The sequence below is a fragment of the Lithobates pipiens genome, unplaced genomic scaffold, assembly GCF_037356315.1.
Source record: "Lithobates pipiens isolate NorthernLeopardFrog02 unplaced genomic scaffold, aLitPip1_a1.2 Scaffold_8, whole genome shotgun sequence".
Lineage (NCBI taxonomy): Eukaryota > Metazoa > Chordata > Amphibia > Anura > Ranidae > Lithobates > Lithobates pipiens.
This window is the reverse complement of record NW_027507903.1, coordinates 477,924,467-477,950,466: the sequence shown is the minus strand read 5'-3', so window position 1 is coordinate 477,950,466 and position 26,000 is coordinate 477,924,467. Positions and strand designations below refer to the sequence as shown.

The 26,000-nt window shown below is 47.4% G+C and overlaps 2 protein-coding genes across 4 annotated transcripts in view; one reads left to right on the top strand and one right to left on the bottom strand.

Annotated features, from left to right (window-relative positions):
* Positions 1–26,000, top strand: part of LOC143960304 (GTPase KRas) — a 113,370-nt gene that overhangs the window by 48,391 nt on the left and 38,979 nt on the right. The window contains exon 1 of one of the 2 annotated variants that reach the window (XM_077468741.1): positions 23,348–23,402. The exons of the other annotated variant lie outside the window; for it this stretch is intronic. Coding sequence (XP_077324867.1) covers positions 23,400–23,402 — 3 coding nt within the window. The 5' untranslated portion in view covers positions 23,348–23,399. Of the gene's footprint in view, positions 1–23,347; positions 23,403–26,000 lie in introns of those variants that run through there. 2 annotated transcript variants of the gene reach the window in all.
* ETFRF1 (electron transfer flavoprotein regulatory factor 1) lies at positions 19,763–23,362 on the bottom strand. 2 transcript variants are annotated; one of them, XM_077468744.1, is made up of 3 exons: positions 23,276–23,362; positions 20,366–20,465; positions 19,763–20,289 (listed from the first exon to the last, which is right to left on the bottom strand). In XM_077468744.1, the coding sequence occupies exons 2-3, from the start codon at positions 20,408–20,410 to the stop codon at positions 20,074–20,076; spliced, it is 261 nt and encodes an 86-aa protein (XP_077324870.1). In that variant the 5' UTR covers positions 20,411–20,465; positions 23,276–23,362; the 3' UTR covers positions 19,763–20,073. The 2 variants fall into 2 exon arrangements, with proteins under 2 accessions (XP_077324870.1, XP_077324871.1); XM_077468745.1 differs by having other exon boundaries at positions 23,197–23,321.

Genomic DNA, 26,000 nt, shown 5'->3' with positions numbered 1-26,000 from the left:
CCAATTTCTAGCAGGGCAGCTATGTCAGTCTTTGGGTCTCCTCCCTGCATCTATACCAGCAGTACAATGGGTGCGCCTCCATGCAAGGGATATCCAGCAGGCAATTTTGAGAAATTGGTCCTAGGGAGAGTCCCTGGAGAAAAACTCTTCAGGTTGCCTCCTTGAGTTCAGAGGAAGCTCTGGTGGTGGAGGAGTTACCCAAGCCTAGACAGGGGTCTGCTTTGGTGTTTTCCAGTAGAGAGGAGGTTAACGGATGCAAGCTCCTGGGGGTGGGGTGCCCACCTGGAGGGACAGATGGCCCAGGGCAACTGGACAATCAAGGAAGCCAGGAGATCCTCCAATTGGAGGGAACTAAGGGCTATCCTGTTGGGACTATGGGCCTTCGAGAAACTGGTTCAGGGTCTCCATATCCAGGTCTTATCAGACAACGCCACAGCAGTGTCTTATATAACAAGACAGGGTGGCTCAAGAAGCAGGGTGTTGCTATCCTTGGCCAGTCAGATTCTGTCCTGGGCAGAAAGCAACCTGAGGTCCCTAACAGCGGTACACCTAACAGGGGTCCGAATCTAGTGGCGGACTTCCTGAGCAGGGAAGAGATTCTAGAAGCAGAGTGGAGTCTGAACCCCGAGGTTTTCCAAAGGCTAATAGAAAGATGGGGATTTCCTCAGATATATCTGTTCGCATCCCAGAACAACACAAAGGTGAAGGCCTTCTTTTCTCTAAACGGACCAGATCAATCAAAAGGCTTGGATGCACTAGCACAACCATGGAACTTCCACTTGTGCTACACCTTCCCTCCCTATCAGATGATCCCTTTTGGTTCTGAAGAAATTACAAAAGGACCACAAGTATGATTCTAGTGGCCCCTCTTCTGGCCCAAAAGGGCGTGGTTTGCAACAGTGCAAAGGATGGCAGTGGAACCCCACTGGATTCTTCCGCTTCGGAGAGATCTCCTAATCCAGGGACCTCTTCAGCCTCCAAATATTGAGCGCCTCAGTTTGACAGGTTGGTTACTGAGGAGCAGATCCTAAAAAGAAAGGAATTATCGGACAAACTGGTCTCAACCCTCTTAGATAGTCACAAAAAGACTACTAGAGCAATTTGTTTTAAAACATGGAAATGTTTCAATTCCTGGTGCTTATCGAACGAATTCCCACCCCAGGAAATACTTTTGGTTCTAGAATTTCTCCATGAGGGAATGGAGTTGGGGTTGGCGGCCAGTACCCTGAAGGCCCAAGAGGCCGCTTTATTGTTTTTTTTCTTGAGACAGCTATCTCAGGAGCCGTTTATTAGATTTTTGTAAGGCATTGACAAGAGCCAGGCCAATACCTTTTTAAGTTTTTTCCAAAATGGGACTTATCATTGGTTTTACAAGGTTTGACCAAAAAGCCTTTTGAACCCCCAGAGGAAGCAACGATCAAGTTATGGTCGCTTAAGCTAATTCTTTTGGTAGCAGTTACATCAGCTAGAGGGGTAAGTGAATTGCAAGCCCTTTCTATAGTAGAACCTTTCTGTTGTATATTCCCAGACCGAGTAGTGCTAAAAACTGACCTAGGTTTTCTGCCAAAAGTATCAACAGCTTTTCATAGGACACAGGAAATAATTCTCCCTACCTTCTGTCCTACACCATCCAGCTCCAAAGAAAAGTCCTTCCATAACCTAGATGTGAGAAAATGCCTACTACACTATTTAGAAATCGCAAGAGAATTCTGAAAATCAAACTCTCTCTTCGTTCTGTTCTCAGGACCATGTAAAGGCTATAGTGCTTCCAAAAACACTTATAGCTAGGTGGCTGCGAATGGCCATTAGTGAGGCCTATAGAGCATCTGGGGCAGATCCTCCCACAGGGGTAGTTGCCCACTCTACACGTGCAGTAGCAACATCCTGGGCAGAAAGAGGAGGGGCCTCTCCGAGTCCAATCTGTAAGGGGGCCACGTGGACAAGTTTCTCCACCTTCACCCAACACTACAGGTTGGATCTGCTATCAGCATCAGAACAATCGTTCGGCAGAAAGGTTCTGCAGGTGGTGGTCCCACCGTAGAGTATGTACTCTCTTATCTCCAGGTGCTGTCCTGAAAGACAAAGGGAGAAAACCCTAGTTAGACTTGCCGGTAACAGTATTTCTAGGAGTCTTTCAGGACAGCGCCGATGACCCGCCCTATTTGTGTTTGAAAAATGTAGTGTTATTGCTATGTTCTCAATGGACGGAGGCAGGCCCGAAAGTTAAACATCTTGCAGGGTCGCATACAAACGAGCTCTGGTCAAAGTTGCAGCGGTCCCTTCAGTGGTGAGGAGTTCTGTCTGGAGGGTCACCTGCACCATGGATTAGTAAGTACAGTTTCCTCTTTGTGCAGTTTGGGGTGGACGCGGGTGCCCCCCCAGGGATGGTCGGACCTGCCTGCAGGGTCCCTCCTTCCATCCCAAAGTGCCCTGGTTAAACTTGACTCCCCCCCCCCCCCACAAATTGGTGGGAGTCCCAGGGCAGGCAGCAGTCTCCCCTGCCATTTCCCTGGGTGGTGTGTAGCCTGCCCTGGCGGTATGGGGGGGGGGGTGTTTTCAGTGCAGAAGAGACCCCCTAGGTGCATGCCCTGCTGTGTGTGGGTGTGTTTGGTGTGCAGTGTGAGGTAGTATGCAGTGTGTGGGTCCCAGTGCAGAGGGCACAGCGGTGTCCCCTTAAATGTTCACCCTGCCTGGTGGTAAAGTACCTTTTTTGGAAGGGGGTCCCCTTGCAGAGAGTGCAGCAATGTGCAAGGGACAGAGCGAATCCTGGCAGCATGCTTCAGCATGTCAAATGGCCGGCGGCCATTTTCACAGCTTGGTCTGGCTGACGGCAGTGTTTGTGTAGCCAGTGAGGTCACGGTGGCCATTTTCCATTGATCTGGCTGGCGCCCATGTTTGTGTAGCCGATGTCACGTGCCCATTTTTCGTTGGTCTAGACCAGTGATGGCGAACCTTGGCACCCCAGATGTTTTGGAACTACATTTCCCATGATGCCCATGCACTCTGAAGTGTGGCTGAGCATCATGGGAAATGTAGTTCCAAAACATCTGGGGTGCCAAGGTTCGCCATCACTGGTCTAGACTGTAGAGACGGCCAGAACCTTGTGCAGATGCCAGAGACCCTCCTCTTTCCCCCCCATGGGTCTCTTTCTGTCCCTGGCTATATGAAATGGACGCCAACATTGGTGTTGCTGTGTCCGAATTGTGGTGCTCCTCCGTTTGGTAGGGTGAGTCTTTGGGGGTCCTTGTGTTTCTTCCTCTGCTGATGGGTACCCTGGCCATTGGGGGTGTCTTAGTGGTGCCAAAGTTCCTTTTGTGCTACAGGGTCTTCTTCCTTATGGAACCCTGGGGGTCACAGCTCACTTACTGTGATCCCCTCTTGGAGGTGGCAGGTCCCTCGGAACCCCAGCTTCCCATGGTTGTGCTGACGGTGATCCTTGAGTCATTAGTATTCTGGGTGGAAGTAGTACATGGGCAAAGACCCGGGAAGAAGCGTCTCTGCCTTCCCCTGCTCAGTCTATCTCATCTGATTCTGAGCGTGATGCCACTGGCGACGTGGCCCACCCAGGGGGGTTTAATACCTCACCCCCCTGACCCGTCCAATAGTGAGTCCTCTACTATCTTGGCAGCGAGTGGTGGACGCACTTGTTACTGCGGTGTGGGAGACTCTACAGATGGGGGATGCGGCTGACAGGGCCACAGATGTAGCTGTGTCCTTTGGTATGCATACGTCGCCTCGCACACCAAGGGTGTTTCCTTATCTGCATTATTTTGATAGATTAACCTATAAGAAATGGGAACAACCAAAATCACCCTTTTGTGGTCCCCAAACATTTCTCAATATGCTACCCCTTTGAAGATTCACTTTTAAAAAAAGTGGTGAACCCTTCTGTTTCCCGGTTGAATAAAGCAACCATGATCCCAGTAGAGGAATCCCTGTCCTTTTAAGGACCCAGCTGGCAGGAAAGCGGAGGCTGTGGCACACAATAAGTTTACTATGGCTGGGTCGGCATTGCGTCCAGTCTTGGCCTCTGCCTAGGTGTCGCAGACCCTAACTGAATGGGCCAGGCTTTTGCGCCAGGGTCCTTCCTTCTCAGCCCCAAAGAAGTTCTTTTGCAGATAAAGGAAACGGGGGGAAAGAGGAGGGGCTCTGGCATTGCTGGGGTGAGGGGACATCTTCGCTAGTTTCCGGATTCATGGACCTCCTCCGTGAGCGTCAAGGGGGTCCACAAATTGAACCTTTTGGGGGTTCCAAAGAATGGGGACAGAATTTGTCTACTTCGGGGGACCCTGTGTCTCCTTGTGTGAGTATAATTCCTGTAAAGCAGTAGTCATCAGCCCTGTCCTCAGGCCCACTAACAGGTCAGGTTTGCAAGATAACTGAAATACATCACAGGTGATATTATTTGCTGTTCAGTGATTGCAATATTCTAGTCTGCATCTCCCCAAGGTAATGTATAAAACCTGGCCTGCTAGTGGGCCCTGAGGACAGGGTTGATGCCCACTGCTGTAAAGGTTTGGGTGACATCTGAACTACTCAAGGTCCCCTCTAGCCCTGTCCAGGAAATTGGGCTACCTGGGTCTGACTCTGGAGTGAATGCTGACCAGATCAGTAGTTTTTCTTCCCAAACGTCGGCCCCCATCAGTGAGTTCAGTTCCTCTGATATACGCCGCAGTTGTTCTAGTGTCACCGTGGGACCAACACCTTCCTCTTCTGCAGTGCCTACAAAGGACCGAGGGCAAAAGTCTTCTGGTGGCCATAAGCGTCCTTTGGAAGCTACCTCTAAAGGAGGATTAGTGGTACAGAGGGCTACGCTTCCATCCTGCTTTATAGTAACTGGTTTTAATGGCCTAGCCATTGAAAGCCAGGTACAGAGAGAGAGAGGTCTGTTGGGATCAGTGATCCCTACTATGGTGAAGAAAGTCGTTCTAGTAGGATATACCATTGTACGTGGAAAGCGTACATTTCTTGGTGTGAGTCGATTGGCGTTCATCCTTGCTCCTTTTCTGTGACTCTGATCTTGGCTTTTCTTCAACAGGGTGTTAAGCAGAAGTTGGCTTTGAGCACAAGGGCCAGGTGTCTGCCTTAGCAGTGTCGTTTTCAGCGACTCCCCCCCAGCCACTGACTCTTTAGTTCGTACCTTCATTCAAGGAGTCCGGCATTTGGCTCTGCCTGTATGGTCTCTTTTGCTGCCATGGGATTTAAATTGGTTGTCCAGAAACCTCCATTCCAGAATATTTGGGAGATTCCCTTACCTATGTTGTCCCAGATGGTGGCATTCCTGGTGGCTGTTGCCTCGGGCCGCAGGGTTTTGGAGTTGGTGGCATTATCCTGTCGTAGTCCCTATTTAGTACTCCATAGGGATAAAGTGGTTCTTCGTCCGTCTGTCATTTTTGCCCAAGGCTGTCTCTGACTTCCATTTGAATGAGGACATTGTGTTGCAGTCCTTGTGTCCCAAGCCGGCTTATGCCAAGGAATTTGCGCTCTATGCCTTGAATGTGGTTTCTGCGATTCGGGGGTATCTGGAATCCACTGAGTCCTTCCGGAGGTCCAACTCACTTTCTTTGGTTACACAAGGCCCAAGGAAAGGGCTGGCTGCTTTTTCGGCTACAAACTCCAGCTGGATCAGATGGACTGTGACTCAGGCCTATTCTATTAAGGGTCTGGTTCCTCCTTTCCCTGTCAGGGCGCATTCTACTCTGGCGCTTAGTTCTTCTTGGGCCTTCCGTCATCAAGCGTCAATATCACAGGTTTACAAGGTGGCCACTTGGTCATCAGTGCATACCTTCACTAAATCCTATAAAGTAGATATTTTGGCATCTGCGGGTGCTGCTTTTGGCCACAAGCTTTTGCAGGCTGCTGTTTAAAGTGGAGGGCTACCCTGAAAACGCATTTCACCTTATCCTCTCCCTTTTAATGTCCTAAAAATCATTCTGACAAAAAAAAAAAATTTTTTCACTTATCTGGAACACCCTGTTGCTATGCAGAATCTGCTAATCTGCCTTGTTCCTCTTCCGCGGTGATGTTTTTTCTTTCCTTAGTTGCATTACTTCATGGGAAATAAGTGTCATAGTTTTCCATGAGTTTGTGGGTTGGACTGTGCTGAAAACACACAAGGGTTTGACTTTGTTTATGTTTGTTGCCATCACAACTGGGCGGGACTTCCTACGACGCCGCCCGTTGTGATGACAACCTGTGGGGTTGACGGCGACATCACTGCGCATTTCGTGAGATCGGCGCTCGAGCGGGCGGTGCATCCTGGTCCATCAGCAGCACCATATCCCGGAAGAGGATGCCTGTGGGCTTCACACTTCACATGCCCACAGGCAAGATGACAACGGGGGGGGGGGGGGGTCCCTCATAAAGGGTGTTTTTTCTTTAAATATTTTTTATTTCAGACGGGGCTCCTGTGACCTGGTTAAATCTCCTGTGTTCTGGTCAGGGCTCTTGTGGTTAGCCTTGGGTTATTTTGTCCACCCCTCATTTTTCTTTGCCACTGCTTTTGGATGTCCCATTGGTCATTTTTAGGCAGGTACTGTGTCCGCCGATGAACAAAAGAGAAAATGTTTTTTTTTTTTGTACTCGCCGTAAAATCCATTTCTCTGAGTTTGGACACAGCGCCCACCCCTCTATGGAGTTTTTGATACTTCTATCACTGCTTTCTACTAAACCGAATACCTAGAGTAGGGAGGGGGGTTATATACTGACTGAGAACAGCCCATGGGTGTAGACAGGTGTTTTTTTTTTTGTTTTTTGTTTGTTTGTTTTTTTTGTTCTGCCTAGTCCTACTCCTGCAGAGACAATATAACCCAATGGTCAAGATTAAGGAGGTGCTGTGTCTGTCAATGAAATGGATTTTAAGGTGAGTACAAAAATCCTATTTTTCATCTGTCCAGCAGATTGGATGGCATCGGACAGACCGTCTATTTCCATCCGATTTTCCCATAGAGGAGAGTGGGACTGTCTGTGTCCACTCAGCAGAGCAGACATGGACCTGTTATCTGCCTGCTCATTGGGGATCAGTGGACCAATCCCCTGATGAGCAAGCAGATTCCGTTATGCAGAGGAACCCTTGTGAAAGGGGCCTAAAGTGTAATGTGCATGCACAGCCCAGATATCGTTTCTGTTATACAAGGCATGCCGAAAGATAAATGTCACATGTGTCGTGATGTTGTGCATTGTTCTCTCGCCCTCCCTCCCCCCATGCAGTTGCTTCTCTTGTGATGGTTGCAATATACAGTGAATCTGGGGAGTATTCACAGCGCTTCCTTTTTCCACATTTTATGTTACAGCCTTATTCCAAAATGGATTAAATTCATTATTTTCCTCAAAAGTTACAAACAATACCCCATAATGACAACATAGAAGAAGTTTGATTTCAAATAAATGGGGGGGGGGGGGGGGGGGGGAATCACATGTACATAAGTATTCACAGCCTTTGTTCAATACTTTGTTGAAGCACCTTTTGGTGCCAGTTACTGCCTGAAGACTTTTTGAATATGATGCTACAAGCTTGGCACACCTATTTTGGGCAGTTTCTCCCATTCTTCTTTGTAGGATCTCTCAAACACCATCAGGTTGGATGGGGAGCGCCAGTGCACAGCCATTTTAAGATCTCTAGATGTTCAAATCTAGGCTCTGGCTAGGCTACTCAGAGTTGTCCCGTAGCCACTCCTTTGTTATCTTGGCTGTGTGCTTAGGGTTGTTGTCCTTTTGGAAGATGGACCTTCGCCCTAGAATGAGGTCCAGAGTGCTTGGAAGCAGGTTTCCATCAAGGTTGTCTCTGTACAGTGCTGCATTCATCTTTCCCTCAATCCTGACTAGTCTTCCAGTTCCTGCTGCTGGAAAACATCCCCACAGCATGATGCTGCCACCACCATGCTTCAATTTAGGGATGGTATTGGCCCATTGATGAGCGGTGACTGGTTTCCTCCAGACATGACTCTTGCCATTCAGGCCAAAGAGTTCAATCTTTGTTTCATCAGACCGGAGAATTTTGTTTATCATAGTCGGAGAGTCCTTCAGGTGCCTTTTGACAAATTCCAGGCATCTTGTCATGTGCCTTTTACTAAGGAGTGGCTTCCGTCTGGCCACTCTACCATACAGGCCTGATTGGTGGAGTGCTGTGGAGATGATTGTTCCTCTAGAAGGTTCTCCTCTCTCCACAGAGAAACGCTAGAGCTCTATCAGAATGACCATCGGGTTCTTGGTCACCTCCCTGACTAAGACCCTTCGCCCCTGATCACTCAGTTTGGCTGGGTGGCTTGCTCTAGGAATAGTCCTGGTGGTTCCAAACAGCTTACATTTATGGATGATGGAGGCCACTGTGCTCATTGGGACCTTCAATGCTGCAGACATTTTTCTGTACCCTTCCCCAGATCTGGGCCTCAATGCTATTCTGTCTTGGGTCTACAGCCAATTCCTTGGACTTCATGGCTTGGTTTGAGCTCTGACATGGTTTGTTAACTGTGGAATCTTATATAAACAGGTGTGTGCCTTTCCAAATCATGTCCAATAAACTGAATTTACCACAAGTGAACTCCAAGTTGTAGAAACATCTTAAGGATGATCAGTGGAAAAGGGATGCACCTGAGCTCAGTTTTGAGTGCCATGACAAAGGCTATAAATACATATGTACGTGCGATTATTTTTTTTATAAATTTACAAAAATTTCAGACAAACTTCTTTCTGTCATTATGGGGTATTGTTTGCAGAATTTTGAGGAAAATAATGAATTTAATCCATTTTGGAATAAGGCTGTAACTTAACAACAATGTGGAAAAAGTGAAGCACTGTGAATACTTTCTGGATGCACTGTAAAGGTTTCCCTTCCACATGGCCAATTTACTGATTACTTCAGCATCCACTGTATCAGCAACCCCCCACACAGCAATAAAGACAGTGCTGGTTTTGACATGCAAAAAGCTTATTTCTCTTATATTCACCAACTGACACAGCTCCTCTCTTAGCCATTGGGTTGTTACGCCATCTTTAGGAGAAGACTAGGCATTACATGTTATGGAAGACACAAAACTTTTAGTTCCACCCAAGAGGTGGTCCCTTAGGTAACAACCCCCCAGCCTGCCATGCAGCCACCAGTTTTTATTTTGCCTAGTGAAGGAGAAGGACCTAGGAACCCTGACGGGCCTATCAGCCGTGTTTTTTTTCTGCAGAAGCTTTGCTTTTTGCGCAAGATGAAAGATCCTGTGATCTGCTATCAACAGCTGGCTGGGTAACAGGCTGGATACTCTTATCCTTGTAGTCTCTCCAGTCCGGCCAGCGAACGTGTGCAGGTCGCAGCTACGCGCTAGGCCGGACACGACGTACCTCAGCTCCAGAGGTGGTCGGTGAGCTTTTATGCTCCGGGGCGCACATATGACCGGGCTACTGATGTCTGCATCACGGTGTGCCGGGGCCAGCAGCCACCCCGTACTCATCGGAGAGTGGGTCTGTAATGGAAGCTCTTCAGGACTGGTAAGTACAGCTCTCCCTGCCTCGGTGGGGCTGAGAAGCTGGGCATTCCCTGGGAGTTCGATTCGGGGGTCCCTCACCTCCCTCTCTTCGTGTCCCTATCTTCCCTCCCTGTTGGGGATGCTGCGTGTGGCTGCTTAGCAGTGTGTGTGTGTGTGTGTGTGTGTGTGTGTGTGTGTGTGTGTGTGTGTGTCATGTGCAGGGGCTCTCAGCTGTGGGGGGGGGGGGCTGCGCTGGCTGGCTGTGTCCTGTGTGGTGTTTTTCATGTCCCTGGGAGTGCCTGTGAGGTTGTGCCTGTGTTCTCTGCAGCACTGATCACTGCCATTTTCTAGCCCTGTCCTGAGTGTTTTTTGTGTCAGCGGCCATCTTAGGTATGGGCAAGGGAAAGCATGCTCTCCTGTGTCTCGGCTGCCATTTTCCCTGTGGTTTGTCCCTTATACTGGAAGTCGGCGGCCATTTTCTCGAAGCCTGAGTACGTTTTTCAACATTCTCTAGAGACAGCATGTGTTCCTGTAATCCGGTGGCCATTTCCCCAGTGCTTTATGTCCTTATGCTGGACGCTTAGCGGCCATTTTCTTTGAGCCTGAGCACATTGCAGAGCAGTTTCAGCTCCATTAGCAGCGGCTTTGAATGACACAGAGCAGATTCCTCTGCACCTGGGAGCTGACAGAGCACACGGGCACTACTTGCTGGACAGCGCAGAACCTGTCAGGGTGGTGAGTCCTGCGGGAAAGAGCCCCTCAGCCAGCGGCAGTAAGGATGGTGGGACCATCACTGTCCTAAGTCCCCCTCAGGTGGCAGACAGGGTAGGGTCAGCATGGCTTCAGAAACTGGTGTTTCTTCCTCCAAAATCCAGGCAATTGCAACCGGTTTGCCTGCGGAATGCACAGTGCCCCTGGGCGCTTTGTCGGCGGTCCTCAATTCGTTCCTTGCCAAGATGGAGGCGGTGCATGGACGCAAAGGTGCTAAAAAGTGGCGCCTGCCCCCCATCCTCTGGGGAGAGGTGAGGCAGACTAGGGCCCTGGTGAGGCTGGTGACCCCCCCCCTGCTCTGTCATTTCAGATGACTCTGACTAGGACCGTTCGGACAGTGAGGATGAGTCCCCGTCCGGGTCCGTGCGCGACAAAGCGCTTGTTGGAGCACTTATCACAGCTGTGCATGATACCCTGAAGATTCAGGAGCCAGCAGATCCCTCTGATGATGTAGCGGTCCCTTTGGGTCCCGTAAGCCAGCCCGTTCACCTAAGGTGTTCCCGTATATCTGACTTATCTTGACAAGTTCATTTACAAGGAATGGCGTCGACCGCAGCTGACCTTTTCGGTCCCCAAATACATGGCGTGTGTTTCCCCTTTGGGGAGAGCTTTCTCAAAAAGTGGTCGGCTCCTCCGGTCGTGGACCTCCCAGTATCCAGATTAAACAAAGTAACCACGATCCAGGTAGAGGGGACTCCTGCTTTTTAGGATCCCATGGACAGGAAGGCCGAGGCAGTGGCTCGTTCCTTGTTTAAGGTTGTGGGGTCAACTATGCGACCATTACTGGCATCCGCACTGGTATGGCAGACACTGAGTGGGCAAAACTGTTGCACTGCAAATTATGCGAACAACAGGCTTCTTCTGTCTATGTGGAATTAGCAGACCAACTAGTGCAAGGCCTTAAGTACATTTTTGTGACGCGGCCCTGGATACCCACCCTCCCCCTGTTATCCAGGGCTTCAGTGTCAGCAGTGGTGCTGAGGCTCCTAATTTGGTTGAAATGCTGGTCTGCTGACCAGGCATCCAAGAAAGCCCTGACAGATCTTCCCTTCCTTGGAGATTGGCTCTTTGGAGCCTCTTTGGATGCCATAGGTGGTAAGAGTACACTACTCCCACAGGCCAGGAAGGCTAAGGAGCCACGACGTAGGCAAGGGCTCTCATTTTCCGCTCACAAACGGCTTTTTCGTCCGCCCGGAGCTTCGGCTAAACGTCCCCAGCCTGACAGGATGGCCACGGAAGGACAGAAACGTCCCTGGAACCGCAAGCCTAATAAGCCTGTGAACAAAAGTGCTACCGCATGAAGGTTTGCCCCCACCCATGATTCGGGTGGGGGGGTCGCCTTCGGGAGTTTGCAGCCCGGTGGTCCTCTCAACTGTCTGAACAATGGGTCTGCGATCTGATTTACAAGATAGAGTTCCTCTCTTGGCCGCAAAACAGATTCTTCCCCTCCAGCATACCCGTTCTCCCAGCTCACCGGGGGGCCCTCTTGGGGGCAGTAAGGGACCTGCTGAATCGCGGGGTGATTGTACCTGTTCCGGAATTGGAACGTTTCCAGGGGTTCTACTCAAACCTGTTAGTAGTTCCCAAGATGGAAGGGGTATGTCCAATCTTGGATCTAAAGGCCCTCAATCACTTTGTGAAAGTGCAGAGGTTCAGAATGGAATCAGTTCGCTCAGTAGTCGCTGCACTCAATCAAGGGGACTCCCTGCCATCCTTAGACATCCAGGATGCATACCTGCACATACCCATATGCCTCCGGCATCAAAATTTTCTGCGATTTGCAGTCAGGGAAGCCCACTACCAGTTTGTGGCTCTCCCTTTTGGTTTGGCATTAGCCCCCCCCCCCTCCTGAGAGCTTCTTCCGCCTCAGAGTTAGTGGCGATCACCATGCAGGCCCTGCAAGAATTTGGTTGGCTGTTGAACCTAAAAAAAGTCAGTGATAGTGCCGACTCAGCGTTTGGAGTACCTAGGCTTACTGTTGGACTCCAGGGAAGCGGGAGTGTTTCTCCCTTCAGACAAGTTGCAGACTCTCAGAGCCGCGGTAAAACAGCTGATGAACCGCAAGTGGTCGTCGCTTTGCTTCTGAATGCGAGTCCTGGGATTCATGGTTGACTCCTTCGAGGCAGTACCATATACCCAGTTCCACACCAGAGTCCTGCAGAAGGAGATTTTGACAAAGTGGGACAAATCTCCGTTGTCCCTGGATCAACAGATCCATGTGAGCCAGTTAGTCAGGGATTCCCTGATCTGGTGGCTGAGGTCCCCGGTGCTTCAGTCCAGGAAGTCGTTCCTACCTCTGAAATGGACGTTGATCACAACAGACGCCAGCTTAGCTGGCTGGGGTGGAGTAATAGGTGTTCAGTCGACTCAGGGCCTCTGGTCGACGGAGGAATCAAAGTTGCCGATCAATCTGCTTGAACTGAGAGCTATCAGGCTATGCCTCTCCACATGGTCGATAAGACTGCAAGGGCGTCCGATCAGAATCCAGTCAGACAACGCCACTGCAGTGGCATACGTCAATCACACAGGAGGAACAAGAAGCTCTGTCGCCGCACAGGAGGTTGCTCACATAGGTCGGCCATTTACATCCCGGGAGTGGAGAACTGGCAGGCAGACTATATAAGTCGTCAGCTACTGAACCCAGGAGAATGGGCGTTGCATCCGGAGGTGTTCAGGCTACTGTGCCTGCGGTGGGGCACACCAGATGTGGATCTTTTGGCCTCCCATCTCAATCAGTGCCGAGATTCGTGTCCAGGACAAGAGATCTGTGAGCAGACACGTCAGATGCGCCGGTGGCTCCGTGGGATCAGTACCAGCTGATCTATGCCTTTCGTCCACTGAAACTGTTACCATGTCTGCTTCGCAGAGTGGAAGCCAAGGGGATGCCAGTAATACTGATTGCCCCAGATTGGCCTCCGCGTCCTTGGTACGCAGACCTATTGCGCCTGGTGGCAGACGCTCCCTGGCGACTGCCGTTGCGAGAGGACCTTCTGTCTCAAGGTCCGATTCTCCATCCTGCTTTACCATCGCTGGCTTTAACGGCATGGCTATTGAGAGCCAGGTGTTGGAGAACCGGGGTCTGTTGGACTCGGTGATCCCAACTATGTTGACAGCATGGAAATCTTCTTCTCGGAAGATATATTGTCATACCTGGAATGCCAATATCTCAGTGTGTGAGGAGAAAGGGTGGCATCCGTGCTCCTTTTCTATATCCAGGATCCTGCTGTTTCTTCAGCAAGGAGTGGACCAGAAATTGGCATTAAGCACCATTAAAGGACAGATATCAGCTTTGGCTGTCTTTTTTCAGCGACCCATGGCGTCTCACTCTCTGGCCCACTCCACGAGGGCAAACGGAACGTGTTGGGCCTTCCGACATCAAGCGCCTGCCGCTCCAGTCTGTAAAGCGGCGACTTGGTCGTCTGTACACACTTTTACAGAATTCTACAAGGTAGATGTCAGTGCATCGGCTGATGTCTGTTTTGGCCGCCAATGTTTTGCAGGCGGCCGTGTAGTTGCATTTGCATACACGATTTTTGCCCTTTTCCTGTTTTTTTGGGTAAAAACACAGTACCTTTAAGGGTAGTGTCTCCCTATTGAGGAGCGCCCTATTTTGTGTGGTGGGTTTTTCCACATGCTGTCGTTTTTGTGGGTAACGTTTTTACTAGTTTCCACATGCCATGGTGGATGAAGTTTTTCTGCTGTTTCCCATCCCTCGTTTTGCCACTGCTTGGGGACGTCCCAATGGCTAAAAGAGGAGCTGTGTCAGTCGGTGAATATAAGAGAAAATAGGATTCTTTGTACTCACCGTAAAATCCTTTTCTCTGTAATTCACCGGCACAGCACACTGCCCCTCCTATTTTTCTTTACATTATACTGCTTGTTGACATACTGATGGCTACATGGCAGGCTGGGGGGTTGATACCTAAGGGACCACCCCTTGGGTGGAACTAAAAGTTCTGTGTTTTCCATAACATGTAATGCCTAGTCTTCTCCTAAAGGTGGCGTAACAACCCAATGGCTAAGAGAGGAGCTGTGTCAGTCGGTGAATTACAGAGAAAAGGATTTTACGGTGAGTAGAAAAAAAAAATCGGATTTTCTTGTACAGGACACAGAGAGGATTTAAATCATTACTCTCAGCTTCTTTATTAAGGCAGACATTCATGGTTCCCTCAATGAACTATAGCTCCCCAGTGCTGCCAGCGCTCATGCAGCCCCAGACCATGACACCCCCACCACCATGCTTTACTGTAGGCAAGACACACTTGTCTTTGTACTCCTTACCTAGTTGCCGCCACTCATGATTGACACCATCTGAACCAAATAAGTTTATCTTGGTCTCATCAGACCACAGGACATGGTTCCAGTAATCAAAAATAACTGCTCTTTCTTGTGCATCATCTTTAGAAGAGGCTTCCTTCTGGGATGAAAGCCATGCAGACCAATTTGACGCAGTGTGCGGCACATGGTCCAAGCACTGACAGACTGACCCCCCCCCCCCCCCCCCCACCCCTTCAACCTCTGCAACAATGCTGGCAGCACTCGTATGTCTATTTACCAAAGACAACCTCTGGATATGACGCTAAGCACCTGCACTCGGGGCCTGTTTTGATTGGAGCCTGTCCTATTAAACTGCTGTATGGTCTTGGCCACCATGCTACAGCTCAGTTTCAGGGTCTTGGCAATCTTGGTATAGCCTAGGGCCTAGGCCATCTTTATGTAGAGAAACAATTTATTTTTTTCAGATCCTCAAAGAGTTCTTTGCCATGAGGTGCCATGTTGAACTTCCAGTGACCAGTATGAGAGAGTGAGAGCGATAACACCAAGCTGCACAATTAATCGTTAAAGAGTCAAGATCGCTTTTTTTTCACTCTTGCCATCTTACCAAAGCATTTACCTGATTTTTTCTATGCAGAGAATTTTCTGCTCAAGCCGACAGCTGTAAAAAAAAGCAAAAAACAAAACAAAAAAACAGGCAGTCTGCCAAGTATCACAATTCCTCATCCCTAAGCTAACTATAAACATTGTAACGTTTTGTTCTTCAGATCAAAAGAATGAACTTCGGTCTGTAAATGAGGGAAGTTTAACCACTTAAATACTAAACCTTTTCCTGACACTTGTTGGCAGGGGCGTAACTAGAAATCACAGGGCCCCATAGCAAAATGTTGTATGCCCCCCCCCCCCCCACCAAAAAATTAACTAATGCCATTGAACAGATTACCACACCCATGTGGCACAATACCCAGGCAACAGCTTATATTAATTTCGAACAACAAAGTATGCAGTATACTGTATGCAGCCTCTGAAGGAAACACATTGCTGACCTCAGTGATAGCACATCCATAAAGGGCGCAGAAGCGCTGCCCCCTCTATCCTGCACCCGTCAATCTCTAATAGATTCATGCATTGCATGAATCTATTGTTGCCGCTGCCGCCCCCTATTCAGGTGTCCGGCCCTTGATTGGCACAGTGGCAGCGTTTGATGGGCACAGTGGTGGCAATTTATGGGTACAGTGGCTGCCTTTGATGGCACAGTGGCTGATGTATGCGGCTACGTGTGTCGGGACATGGCTGGACTCGTGGGGCCCAGGAGATTTAATAGTAAACTTACATGCCTCATCCTCACCCAGGGGCGGATTCTAGTCTTAGGAGGGGCACTGCCAGAAAATAAGATTTTTTTGGGGGGCAATTTATTTAGGAAAAGGCTGGTGTTGGCACTTCAATCGTCACGCCACCATGGTTGTTATGGTGTCAGGATGATTGAAGCGTATTATTTCTATCATTACATTGTTATAGAAAATGAAATAGTTCAACTCACCATAATGCAGAATCAGTCAGAGCCCCGAATGTATCACTTGCCACCGTCGTCTGCCACTAGATGCAGATTGTCACCTGCCACAAGTTGTGGATTGTCACTTGCCACGTCACCTGCTACACGTTGCGGATTGTTACCTTGCCACAACACCTGCCACTCATTGCAGATTGTCCACTTGCCACAAGTTGCGGATTGTCACTTGCCACATCACCTGCCACACATTGCGGATTATCCACTTGCCAAGTCACCTGCCACAAGTTGCGGATTGTCACTTGCAACGTAACCTGCCACACGTTGCAGATTATCCACTTGCCACGTCACCTACCACAAGTTGTGGATTGTCGCTTGCCACACATAAACTGTCCACTTGCCACAACTTTCGGATTGTCACTTGCCATAAGTTGCAGATTGTCCACTTGCCATGTCACCTGGCACACATTGTGGATTGTCCACTTGCCACGTCACCTGCCACAACTTGCGGATTGTCACTTTCATGCAAGGGGGGAATGGGAATTGTCACTACCTGTGTCCCAGTCTGGCAGCAGAGATAATGTAATCTCTCTGCTGCCTGCACAGTGAGTGAAGGCGGAACTGCCAGGATGCAGGGTGGGTGCCAAGCGGTGAGAGATGACGTTAACTCTCTGCTTCGCCACCCGCTGATTGGCCACCCACCGAGTCCCCCAGCTGGCAGCTTCCCATCCGTTCTCTCACCCACCCGCCGAGCGAGCCAGTTGCATCCGCTCACACAGTCAATGTGACTGTTGCATGCACCGAGCCGATGGGTGGCTCAACCGCCCGCCCGCACGCTCGCTCACCGGGCCGGTGACCCCATAGTGCCCCGCGTGGGCCGCTATGGCAGTAATTCCACCACTGCTTGTTGGTTTCAAGTTAAAATCCTTCTTTTTTGCTAGAAAATGACTTAGAACCCCCAAAAATTATATATATATATATTTTTTTTTTGCAGAGACCCTAGAGAATAAAATGGTGGTTGTTGCAATATTTTATGTCACACTGTATTTGCGCAGCGGTCTTTCAAATGCAATATTTTGGGAAAAAAATACACTTTACTGTTTACTTTTTTAAATTCATTAAAGTTAACCCAATTTTTTGTATAATGTGACAGATGATGTTACTCCACGAGTATTTATTCTAAGCAAAAAAATTGTGATTCTCATTTTGGCCAGAATCATGCAGCTCTAGTGTGTGTGTGTCTATAATATATATATATATATATATATATATATATATATATATATATGCTTGAAATTTTCCACATTTTGTCATGTTACAACCAAAAATGTAAATGTAATTTATTACGATTTTATGTGATAGACTTACACAAAGTAGCACATTATTGCGACGTAGAAGGAAAACGATAAATGGTTTTCACACTTTTTTTAGCAATAAATATCTTAAAAGGTGTGACGTGCATTTGTATTAAATTTCAGCCCCCTTTACTCTGATACCCCTAACTAAAATTTAGTTGAACCAATTGCCTTCAGAAGTCACTTAATTAGTGAACAGAGTTCACCTGTGTGTAATTTAATCTCAGTATAAATACCGCTGTTCTGTAAAGCCCTCAGAAGTTTGTTAGAGAATCTTAGTGAAAAAACAGCATCATGAAAGCCAAGGAACGCACCAGACAGGACAGGGATAAAGTTGTGGAGAAGTTTAAAGTAGGGTTAGGTTATAAAAAATATCCTAAGCTTTGAACATCTTACAGAGTACTGTTCAATCCATCATCTGAAAATGGAAAGAGTATGGCACAACTACAAACCTACAAAGACATGACCACCCACCTAAACTGACAGGCCGGGCAAGCAGAGCATTAGGAGAAGCAGCCAAGAGGCCCATGGTAACTCTGGAGGAGCTGCGGAGATCCACAGCTTAGGTCAGAGAATCTGTCCACAGGACAACTGTTAGTCCTGCACTTCACAAATCTGGTTTTTATGTAAGAGTGGCAAGAAAGCCATTGTTGAAAGAAAGCCATTAGAAGTCGCATTTGCAGTTTGTGAGAAGCCATGTGGGGGACACAGCAAACATGTGGAAGAAGGTGCTCTGGTCAGACGAGACAAAAATGTAACTTTTTGGCCTAAAAGCAAAACGCTATGTGTGGCGGAAAACTAACACTGCAGGTCACCCTCAACACACCATTCCCACCATGAAAGATGGTGGTGGTAGCATCATGTGGGGATGCTTTTCTTCAGCGGGGACAGGGAAGCTGGTCAGATTTGATGGAAAGATGGATGGAGCCAAATACACAGCAATCTTAGAAGAAAACCTGTCAGAGTCTGCAAAGGACATAGGAATTGGGCGGAGGCAGCCAAAGCTACAATGAAATGGTTTAAGCATCAAAGATCAAAGAATATTCATGTGATTAGAATGACCCAGTCAAAGTCCAGAACTAAATCCAATTGAGAATCTGTGGCAAGACTAGAAAATTGCTGTTCACAGATGCTTTCTATCCAATCTGACAGAGATTGAGCTATTCTGCAAAGAAGAAATGGCAAAAAGTTCACTGACCAGATATATATATATATATATAAACTTTTTAACCCACTGGTGCTGATATATAGCAAGAAAGAAGTATTCTTCCTCTAATCGCACCAGCTTCCTTCCCAGATTCTCCACCTCGGAGCTGGAGAATCTGGGAGGAAGATATTTCACAGTAACGGCCAGTGAGATCTTTAGATCTCACCTTCATAAACTGCCCGTTTATGACAGGACGGTTGTGTACTGTGATGTGAAGCAGAGATGTTCTCTGCTCCTCATCTCAGCTACATAAACCAGAACACATGAGAAATCAGTCGTGGTCCTGAGGATCACTGCTTTTTCTCTCTTTTATAAAAACAAGCACCTACATGTAAGCCAAATAGACAGAGTTTTGTGTTTTTTTAAATCATTATTTACCAGTAATATTAACAATGTTTTTTCTTTGTCACTTTATTATACAGTATTGTAAAATGTTGATTTTATACTATAAAAACTGATATTTTCAAATTTACAACTGATGTCAAAGGGACTTGTGATCTCAGATTTCCACGTCCAGAAGTGTACCCTACATACTTAACAGCTGAAAGAATGTTAAAACTGTTCAGGTCTCAGTCTACCCCTAAGTGATATCCCAGTTATAGATGGAATCCGGTGTGCTAAGTCTATATCTCAAAATATTTCTTGGGGAATTCAATACTGAGATCTCTCTGCCATAATTCCTGGCTTTCTTCAGGCTGATTTTGGGGTGTCCCCAGTCCTGTTACATTCCATATAACGCAATGTAAACAACAACTCAGCAGTAATGGTGGAAAACCCTCATAATGAGCACAGCAGGTGTGCAGACCTGGCAACTTATGGCAAGTATGGCGGGAACCCCTCATAGTTAAAATATCAATTGTACAGATCTGGTAACTAATCACACAGGAATGGTGGGAACCCATCATAATGGACACAGCAGGTGGTCATGCCTGTCTAAGACTTCACCTTAGTACCTTTGATGTCCTGCAGCCACTTCCTGTCGCATGCACTTCAGTGATGGCTGCTTGACATTTTTTAAGGCAAGTTTTCTAATGGTAACAACAGTGGACCATGCTTGTGTATTGTGTGGAAATGGTCACTTGTCACCTTCACTGCAGGTCTGTGTAGCAGGGTAACAATGCTGTAGCATAACTTGGAGACAGGGACAGTGCATTGTCACCCTATAACAGGAAGTGCCATAAGAAGGACCTTCATGGCAGGATCATCAGGGATTATTTTAATAAAGGCTACAGATTTAAAAAGATTGACAATGACTTCTGAAATGATAATAACGTGTTAAAGCTTATAGAAGATTTTTACAGATTGGATTGACATAAATTTTCAATCTCTCGCATCCACGAAACACTAAAATATTTGGTAAGGGCAGGCTTTATACAATCCTTGGTGTCCGGTCTTCCTGAGATAACGATTAGCTTCCAAAATAATCAAAGTGTATGTTACTAGAGAATGAGTGGAAACCTTCTTTGCTATGCTGTCACCAGTAATAATCCAGACGTATAGAAGTTGTCACTTGGGGCTGTCCTCATAGTAGCGCTGTTTCATGGCTCGGTACTTTCTCAGATAATATAGAGCTTCGATCTCTTTAACAACAAATTCACCTCTAGCAACGAGTTCTTTAATCTTCTCTGGGTCGGTGACATCTTTATTTTTAATGAAGGCCCTTTTCAGGCGCTCCTTGAAGTAGATTTCCCCCTTTGGATACTCCCGTCCGAGGTACAAAAGCTGCAGAGTAATAAAGAATATGATGAAGAAACAACAGCCAACTCCATTATAGAGGGAGAAAAGCAGCTATACTTACATTCTTATAGAGCTTCACTACCTCTCCCCTCAGAGGATTGGCCATATCCTCAACCAGGAATGACCGCAGCACTCAATGCATGGCCCAGAGGGCACCTTTACTGAAATTAAAAACAGAGAGACATATCTGTATGAATACTATCACAGATGCACACACAGTAGAGAGACAAAGAAAATCACTGCTCGCAAGCTTATATAGCATGTCAGGGTCCACGGAAAACAGGTGCAGGCTGGATGGAGCTCATCCACATTCTGCATAAAAGGCTGAATAACAGAGATTCTCCTGCTGATGTCAGTATTTTCATAAAACATCATTGTTCCAGATGTGCACACTGGAAGCACTGCAGGGACAGGTAGAGATTGGCTTAGATCAAGAAAACTTGTGTCTCTTTTTTTTGGGTGAAACGTTTCAGTGGGGGAGGTCCTATGCAGGGCTTCCAGTGTACACATCCAGATCAATAAAGTTTTATGAAAATGCTTACATCAGTGTGTGGCCTGTCCTTGTGAATCAGCCTTGCTACACCCAGTTTATTTTCCTTTACATAATTCTCACCGGAAAAGACAGCAGATATTTCCAGTCCTTACCTTGATGTTACTATAAATCCCATAATAGCAGATTTCCCAGTGAAAAAGAAAAAAATGATTTACCTCTCCCACTGTCCACACTGTCAAATGCTGGTTCAATGCAGGGGAGCTACCCCACCCCCAAAGCCTCTGCAAATTTCTAGGAGTGTCGATATTCTGACCTTCACAACAGTACATAAGACAGTAGTGACAGGGAGGTCGGCAGGAGACACAGGTGATCAACCCTCCTGGAAGTGTTGCTTTCCCGGTAATGCAGCAACATTTGGTGGCAAGGGCAGCAAGAGAGGTACATATTCTCTTCTTTTCAGGCACATCTGTTATATTGGAATTTGTTTTTGTCCTCATCAGAGAGATATCACTTCCTGTCCTTGTTGACATACTATCATCAGGGCAGGAAGTGAAGGTACACCTCTCCAATGGGGACACACATAGCAATAAAACATTGGTTATCGTTCTAATCTTTCCACACTGTAATAAAACTAGAAAAAAAATCAGTTGTATTTGGGCTTTATTTTTGGGATGATTGAGAAGTGCTCCAATCCATATGGGTGTGCACGGGTGAGCTGATGAGGGGTACCCTCTGACTTAAGGTCATATGAAACCACCCCCCCGTGAGGACAGTGTGGTGGTGGTGTGAGTGCAGTGTAAGGCAGAGTAAGTGCCAGAGGATGGAGGCTCACTCTATAGTCTGGGATGACACATTAGACCTAAACTGTATTTAATATGTTCTAAAGTAACAAAGAGGTGGGGAGGCATACATTATAGAGGGCTGTGTGCAAGGTTCAGGAATATCAGGGTAGGTATTGATTATATACAATAGGGAGGTTGATCTATTCTATATTTAATTGCAGAGGCAGGAGGGTGATCTATGTGGTTCCTACCGGAGAGAGGTAACCTATGTTATATATAGGTATAGGAGGATGGCCTATATATTCTACAGGTGCAGGGGGGGCCTATGTATTCTATAGAAGTAGGAGGACAGTCTATACATTTTATAGGTATAGGAGTGTGACCCATGTAATCTCCAGGTACAGGAGGTTTTCATATTTATTCTATAGGAGTAGAAGGACAGTCTATATATGTTATAGGTACAGGAGGGTGACCTAAGTATTCAATAGGTACAATAGGGAGGTCAACCTATATATTATAGCACAAATTCTATAGGCACAGGAGGTGGACCTATGTATCCTATAGGAGTAGGAGGACAGTCTATACATTTTATAGGTATAGGAGTGTGACCCATGTAATCTCAGGGTACAGGAGGTTTTTGTATTTATTCTATAGTAGTGGAAGGACAGTCTATATATTTTATAGGCACAGGAGGATGACCTAAGTATTCTATAGGTACAGTAGGGAGGTTGATCTATATATTATAGCAGAAACAGGAGGGTGATCTATATAGTTCCTACCGGAGGGAGGTAACCTGTGTTATATATAGATAGAAGAGGATGGCCTATATAGTCTATAGGCACAGGAGGTGGACTTATGTATTCTATAGGAGTAGGACAGTCTATACATTTTATAGGTACAGGAGCGTGACACACGTAATCTCCAGGTACAGGAGGTTTTCCTATTTATTCTATAGGAGTAGAAGGACAGTCTCAATGTTTTATAGGTACAGGAGGATGGCCTATATATTATATAGGTACAATAGGGAGGTCGATCTATATATCATAGCAAAAATTCTATAGGCACAGGAGGTGGACCTATGTATTCTTTAGGAGTACAGTCTACAAATTTCATAGGTACAGGAGGATGACCTACATATTCTAAAGGTACAAGAGGATGACCTATATATTGTATAGGTACAGGAGGATGACCTATATATTGTATAGGTACAGAAGGGCCACTGTATTCTATAGGTAAAGCAGTTTAACCTGTGCAATCTCCGATTCATAAGGGTGACGTATGTATTATATAGGTACAGGAATCCTGTGTAAACTATTGGTACAAAAGGGTGATTTATGTATTCTATAGCTACATAAAGGTGCCCTATGTATTTTATAGGTACATTAGGGCGGTGTATGTAAGCTATAGCCACAGGAGGGTAATCTATAGTTCCACGAGAGTGGCCTATGTATCCTGTGGGGGGGGGGGGGCAGGATTATGGCCTATATATTCTATAGGTACCTATAGAACCCATGACACCCTATGTATTCTTTTGGTACAGGAGGGCTAGTATAAGTTATATAAAACAACTAGGCTGACCGCTGTATCATAGCAGAGGCAGAAGGGAGGACTACGTACTGTATAGGGTTAGGGCGGCTACAGACTTTGTCACCCGGGTGAAAGGTATATAGAGGAAGTATACAGGGCTATAACTCACCCCTCTCCCCTGTGACCTCCACTCAAAACTTCCGGCAACAAAACGGCGCTGGGTGATGACATCATCACCCTGCCCCCTCCGTCTCCATGACAGCCAGAGACGCCGCGCCTGAGAGAGAAGCAGAATGGTGAGAGATCCCCGGGTCAGGGTGTGAGATGGACCGTGTGTATTATTTACCGTAACGATTATTATTGACTGCTTAGATTGACTCGCACTGTTAAAAATACCGATCGTTATGGAAAATAATCGTTATGGGTGACAGTGTGTGACCTCCACCCCAAACACTGCCATCTCCACCCCCAACTACACCGACCCCCACATCCCCTCCAACCCGACCACTATACAGTACCCTGCCAACCCCAAAACGACCCCCAATCCTCCATCACTGAGTTTTTCATCCTTTGTGGCACGTCGATGCTGCTGATCTTCTGAAGACTCTTTACAGCCACTTTCTACATGTTCTCTTGCCATGGCTGTATGGCATTGATCAGGCCAGGTTTCCTGATGGTGACAGCAGTAGACCATGTCACTCTATGACAGGAATTACCTAAACAAGGACCTTCATGACAGGATCATCTGTGATTCTTTTCTCTTTCAATATATTTTTATTGAAAAGTTTTAATGAGTACAACGTGCGACTGCAGTCAAATCTACAGATAGAAGCTTAATGTTGATGACTTGCAAGTCAAAGGCAGTCGTACATCAAATAGAGAAACTGCTGCAAATGACAAAATGTTTAGCATGTCAAAGAGTACATTGATCGTACTATAACAGGAAATAAGATCCATGCACCTAAACCAAAAAAACAGGAGCTATGGACAAGATATTAGCATATGGAGTTCACAAGGTAAAAAACGAATGAGTGCATACATCTGGGATTATTTTAATGAATGCTGAGGAGTTTGAAAGGTTGAAAATGACATTTGAAATGACATTAAAAAGTTAAAGCGGAACTAAACCTATTGATTTAACTGCTTCCAAATACAGTTGCATTCAAGGCATGCTGTGCATGACAATATCAAAAAAATATATATAAATCTTGAGAGCTACTCTAGAGCAACCTGAGACTGCAATCAGCCGCGTCAGGTATAAAGTAACCTGAGGTTACAACCTAACGTCAGGTGTGGTATAACAATTCCTGTGAAACAAAGTGTAAATTCTCAATCCCATAATCTGTGAAAACATATATACAAAAAACAAAAAAATGCAGCGCTGTGTGATACTGAACCTTACAAATTCATAGATAGTGCCATAAACAATGGAAATCAATATTGCTAAAGAATGTAACTATGAACATAAAAAAATACTTTTTGGTGTAACAAGCAAGCTCACAGTAAAAGAAATGTAGTATTATTCCTTAATATCAAGTGTCCAAAAAGAAGAGAGATTTTTTTTCTCTCAATTTTCATCAATCCACAGAGAAAAAGAGTCCAAATTGGGGTATTATACTTATTACTGTCCAAAAAGTAACTAGTGATGATAATCTTAAATCAGCAGAGGGTGACTTCACACACATGCAGGGCCGTCATCAGTGGGGTACAGCTGGTACACATGTAAGGGGCCCACCCGTCTGAGGGGCCCGGACCACAGGTCACAACCCGGATCATACATAACACGAGGCAGCTGCCGTCAGAGCAGAACGGCTGCCAGGATGCAGGGCAGGGTGTAGAGGTCGGCGGATCCCACGTGTGTGCAGGTCGGGGCCTGCTGTCAGACATTGTGCGGGGTGGGGTGACATCAGGTGCCAGGTTGGAGGGCCCCATGGAGGACATCAGGGGGGAGGAGCCCCTCCCACTCTTTTGTGTACAGATCGGAGGGACCAATGGAGGAGGAGGTCGGGTGGAGGAGCCTCCCCCCTCTTTTGTGTATGCAATCTCTGCTCTGGTCAGGTACCAGTGTGCACAAGGCTGTGTGGGGTGGGTGGGGCCAGTTGTGTCAGCAGAGGGTCACATGGAAAAGGAGGTCAGTGTGAAGAAGCCCCCCCCCCACTTTCTTCCAGCTGCCACCGGAGATCCTGGTGGAGAGGGGACACAGGCTCAGGTACCCCTCCTGGCACTGCTGGGCATGTGAGAGCTGGGAGGACTGGCGCTTCCCTAGGTGTGTGCTATACTCCCTCCCTCCCACTTGTTCTGCTACACCCCACCTCTACCGCTGCCCCCTACCTATGACATTGCCTCCCATGAGTCCCGCTGCCCCCCTACCTGTGACACTGCCTTTCACCTGTCCCGCTCCCCCCTACCTGCCCCACTGCCTCCCACCTGTCATGCTGCCCCTCACCTGTCATGCTGCCCCTCACCTGTCCTGCTGCCTCCCACCTGTCCCACTGCCCCCCTACCTGTGACACTGCCTCCCACCTGTCCCACTCTCTCCCACCTGTCCCGCTGCCCCCCTACCTGTGACACAATCCCTCCCACCTGTCCCTCTGCCCCCCACCTGGGACACTGCCTCTGATCTGCCCCACTGTCCCCCACCTGAGACACTGCCTCTGATCTGTGATGCTGCCCCCTCCCCCACTTTTCCCGCTGCCCCCTTCCATGACACTTCCCCCTCCTGTCCCGCTGATCTCCTCTCATGACACTTCCCCTTCCAGTTCTGCTGCCCCCCGCCTGTCCCACTGTCCCCCTTTCATCCCGCGGCCCCCTTCTGTCACGCTGGTCTTCTCCTGTCTCACTTCCCCCTCCTAACCAACTGCCCCCACCTGTCCCCCTGCTCCCTTTCTGTCCCA

Excerpts from the sequence above, each read along its gene's own strand:
- ETFRF1 (XM_077468744.1), bottom strand. The coding sequence starts at position 20,410 with ATGGCCAATCCTCTGAGGGGAGAGGTAGTGAAGCTCTATAAGAAT. Across the intron at positions 20,290-20,365 it reads TAGTGAAGCTCTATAAGAAT|CTTTTGTACCTCGGACGGGA; the intron begins GTAAGTATAGCT and ends ATTACTCTGCAG.